At 32.9% G+C, this 4,963-nt stretch overlaps 1 protein-coding gene across 1 annotated transcript; it reads right to left on the bottom strand.

Moving 5' to 3' along the window:
* Positions 1-74: 74 nt before the first annotated feature.
* Tsp_12316a (hypothetical protein) lies at positions 75-2,912 on the bottom strand (the record flags this gene model as incomplete). The annotated part of the gene is made up of 11 exons (XM_003366251.1): positions 2,866-2,912; positions 2,522-2,733; positions 2,208-2,437; positions 1,913-2,131; positions 1,650-1,815; positions 1,231-1,298; positions 1,070-1,193; positions 907-996; positions 564-672; positions 320-490; positions 75-262 (listed from the first exon to the last, which is right to left on the bottom strand). Coding segments are annotated over exons 1-11 (1,624 nt in total), but the record flags the coding sequence as incomplete, so codon positions are not given.
* Between the last annotated feature and the right edge of the window lie 2,051 nt (positions 2,913-4,963).

Below are 4,963 nucleotides of genomic sequence, written 5' to 3'. Positions count from 1 at the left end.
AGTTCCAACATCTGCAGATTATTCGATTTGCAAACAAATCAATGAAAAATCAAAAAAAGAAAAAAATTACCAACGGCAGAACCCAGATGCAGAATTCAACGGAGTCGTTCGAGCATATCTGTTGGTCGTGATTTCAACATCCATAGCACTTTGCAACGAATGCAACTCACATTCGTCTTTACAATCATTATTTAGATTCCCTTTTCGATTGCCGTGCATCTTCGATCGATTTCGAATCATTCCAATTTTTTCTCTGAACAATCTGAAATGTTCAAAATTGCAAACGATGCTCCAGTTTCATCAACAATTATTCCATTACTGAAGCCAAGCTTCTCTGTCCAACTCATAACGGGACTGGAGCCACAAAAATGCGCAATCAATAAGTCCTGGGAACAGAAATTGCACCAAAAACCCAACTTTTACCAGTGCAATGTTCAGTGTATGCATCAGTTTACAATGCAGTGAAGGATAAGGATGATCCAACTGGCATCTAAACAAATGCAACTAATGCTATTAATTTAATACGTAAAAATAATTTATATATATATGGATGGATAACTTACAAAAAGAAATCAACAAGAGCAGCGTTTCGTTTGTAAAACATGCTCATGTCGTAAATGTGCAATCCCAAATCAGTAACATAAAGTAATAAATTGGTTGTAAACAGTATTCCTAAAATAAAAAATAAAAAATTTCATATTTGTATTCGTTAAATAATAATGCACATACAATAAATACATCAATAATTTATTTTATATTTTACTCAATTTTTTTATAATTCATCAGTAAAGTATTACTGAAAAGTAGGTTTTTTCTCAGCAACAGATGCACGGCATTGAATATTATTTATAATAATAAATAATTATTTAAATTTATCATAGCATATTTTCAAAAAAGACTACTTACCCAATTTTGTAGTAGAAAAGCCATACCATAATCTGCGTTGGGAAGCAACTGTATTCGCAGCTCGTGAAATGTGATGACGTCGAGCAACAGCTGCAAAATTCAACGTTAAAGTATAGAACAAATAGTACAATTCACATACAATACACTCAGTACAATTACTTACTAATTATGAAAAATGTGGTTGTCATAATCAACGCTATGCCAGTTGGCAAATAAACAAGATAGAAATTATTCATAGGGTCATCCACTCCAAAATAGCACATGCCATTGATACCATCAGGACCGTACTAAAGTTAAAATAAAAAACTTTTTAATCAGTTCAACATAGAAGCTTTCAATATTCGTTGTATGTTCAATCAATTCTTTGCCACATATACATATATGGTTCTTTTCTAAATAAGCAAAAGAATTCAACTTACAGACATGGAAGAGATGACTGTGATAACCAGCACAAAGGCATGTGACCCCAGAGAGCAAAATTGAAACATTATTTGATAAGCTTAATTCTAAACCCCGAATGGGTGAAATTCGGATGATGACGGGCAAGGTTTCGGCTAGTTGAAAAAGCAAAAAAAANNCAGTCAANCCCATNCCGCTGGGATGCCAGCGTGGGATAAAATAAAAGACAAACAAAATTGTAAAAGTGCAAATACTGCTTTCTGAAAATGCCTAAAATCAAAGAAAAATTCTGTCAAGGTAGAAGACGGCAAAACAAATGACAAATTGAACATTGAACAACTTACTTTTGATCTTTTCGATCGTCAAACTGCCGTCGCTGTTGCAAGATACAAGATATTTAAATTTAAATCGAAACGCAATAACCAAAGCAATAACTGCATGACAGAATATTTTCCATGTCAAAGGATAAAAATCTTTTGGAATTCGTCGAACTCCAGTAACAGTAGCAATCTGCAAGAATATAATTATAATATTTTATACTATATTATATTTCCGTTGCAATTTCAAGAAGCAGTTCAAAAAAATTACAAATGTAAAAAACACTTACTAATGTTAATATCAGAAATGTACAAATTATAGGAGCCAAGAAGAGAACAACAGAGTCAAGTTCTTCATGTTCTTGAGGTTTCAACCAGTGGCTTGTGCAGTTGAAAGCACAGTTAGGAAAGTGAAGCTGATCCCTATGCTCTGAATAAACCAACGGAAGAAGACAACTAGCTCGGTTTGTCGAAATGTTTTCGTGTCGGAACAACGGTTGCAAACTTTGCTATAAAACATAAACAACAATACAATTCTTTTTTTTTGATGATGTGAGCTTAATTTTCCAATTGCCTTTAGCTCACCTTGCAATCTCTGCTGTACAGTTTTGAATCCTGACAATTGCTGAGAATCTTAGGCCAACGGCCGTGTTTTATAAGAAACTGACACTGATCCCGTGTTTCTATGCACAACGATTCTGAAATGAGACGGACTCTGGAATTTTTACAAGGAGCCATCATGGCTGAGCAAAGCATTTCTTTCAGATAAGGCCAACAATGAGATAAGCGATAAAAATTTTCATAACCCGAAGTATCTTAAATATGCCATAATTAGTCATGAGTCAGTGGTAAGCAAAAGAAAAATGTTCGGAACAAACAGAAAAGAAAACTATCATTACTAGCATTTGTAATGATACTGAGTGGATAAACTTCCTTGGTTGCAAGAGTTTCACCAAAACATTTCAACTCTTTATCATGAGTTAAACATTTTTCTGTTGTAGATCTCCAGCACAGTGGATCATTCAACCAACTGTTGGTCAAAAAAAACCTCTGTCCACCGCCTTTATACTGCTGCACAATGTCAACAGGAAACAAACGTTTTTGCAAATGACTGGGATCATATGTTACATTTTTATTTAAAACAACAGAAATACCATTTAAAATGAATAAAAATAAAAAACAATAATCATAAAACATGGGTAAAATTTTCAAATACAAAAAAACAAAATATTACCATAACTACAGTAAGGCAATTGATAAGTAAGGTTGCATGCGCATGGTCGATGCCATCAAAGAAATTAACAAAAACAAAATTTTAATGTGAAAAAGAAATACTTAATGAAAAAAAAGTATTCTACACGTCAACGTTTTTTTTTCAGTTTTTCAGCAAAAATTTGCTCCATTAATTGGTTTGTTATGATTTTCATTTGTTTGTAGAATATATTATCAAAAAGGTTCAGTTGAAATTAGCAAGAAAATCAATGCGCACAAAATGTTCAACTGTCGCACTTGCTGTTTTGACGATAATAAGTGCATGAAAAGCAGCCCGCAACTCGACGATAAGAAGATTCAATTAAGCAGTGGCTGACTGTAGCCTATAAACAAAAGTCAAGTTTAACTTTGATAAGCAGATGTTCGATTTGCTTTTCAAAGCAAGTGTTTTTATTTGCTGATTGATAACGCTTATAATAAATAATAATTCTCTCGTTCTATGTGAAGACTTTAAAATTCTGATCCAACATTTCAAGTTGTAATGAAATAATAAAAAAATCCAAAAAATTGATGAATGACATTCATGTTTTGAAACAAGCGAGTATGGAAAAAATGCTTTTCTTTTTTCGAAACTTAACCATATTTAAAGTGAGTGATACATACATACATACATGAAAGCGCTTTCAAAGAAACATTACCTGTGAAAAATTCTCTTAAATGACATTCATCAATCCGGCTCATTTCAATTTTATTACTGAATGACCATTGATGATGCAGTTTTATATTTATTTTTATGATATCAAAGTAACACAATAATATGAATTCGCCAAAAACATTTCAATATTTAAATGCTACTGCTGCAGCATTGTGACGTTTGTTCAACTGAACGCTGATAGCTAGATGTCTTTTTTGAGTAAAAAATGTCACAAAAAAACAAATAAAACACAAATCAAGTTCAAGATGCAAACAATTATTGTATAAAAAAAGGAAGAAGAACAGTCGAATGACAGGCTCGTTGAATGACTGACCTCAACGGTAAGTAAGCAAAGTGCGTTAACTGAAAACGACCTTGTGTCTAGCACATTAGGGTAAATATCTTTCTGAACAGCCCAGACACACACACACATATATATATATATATCGCATCGCACTGCTTGCTTCAGGTGACCTTTAGTCCAGACCATCAAAAATTTGCACATAAACAATAATTAACAAATTGCAATTGACAAAGGAAAAAAATAACAACAGTAATAATAAAACAACATAAAAGTAGACAGGAAAAAAGGTTGGTGAAATAAAAAAATCAAAATAATAAAGCTAATAATAATAATAATGCCTGTGCTAATAATAGGTTAGTTCATCACTTGCCTCCTGAAATGTTTCATATATTGAATTTTGCGCAATTAATCTGCCTGCTGTCAGTTTTTCACTTGCATTTGCAGTATAGAAATTAATTTCCATTTCAACAAATAGTAAACATGGGATGAAAGGCATTCACACCAATTGCATCATCCCCCTCACAAATGAAAACAAAGTAATACAGCATTTGTAAACGAATGGCAAGGGCAAAAAAAAACATCACCATCAAAATATCTCAATAATAGAGTTTGCATATCGAACAATTACTTGCGAAATAATAATGCAAACAAAATAGCTTTTTATCAATTCCGCTCAAATCAAATTGGATCAGTTGCAGATTTCAATTCTGCTAGCTGAAATTTGAGAAAATTTTTAGAAAAATTCTAAAACCGATACGATTGATTTAACGATGATACATATACATACCGCTTTACGTAACAGAGAGGCGGATTTTTCCGGCTTTTCCATGTTTTCTTCGTTGAAATAGCACCAAAGTTCATGACTGATCCGAGGTATAAGTTCTCTGATAGCTTTCAATTTTGCCATAGCTACAACAGACAAGAAAGGAAAATCAAACATACATACATACACACATCAAGCGCCGCAGTGAGAAACGTTGCATAAATTTTACATTCAATCGCATCAGTCTCTTCATTTTGCACAGCGGGTGAAAATTTGAGCATCGGTTGACAAAATATGAATACATTTCAAAGTCCGTGGCTTTGTAATTACGCTTTTTGGATGCTTCGGATGAAGAACCCTTCCTTCGG

This window comes from Trichinella spiralis (genome assembly GCF_000181795.1).
Source record: "Trichinella spiralis strain ISS 195 chromosome Unknown Scfld6305, whole genome shotgun sequence".
Taxonomy (NCBI): domain Eukaryota; kingdom Metazoa; phylum Nematoda; class Enoplea; order Trichinellida; family Trichinellidae; genus Trichinella; species Trichinella spiralis.
The sequence above is the reverse complement of the archived record's forward strand: the minus strand, read 5'-3'. Positions and strand labels throughout refer to the sequence as shown.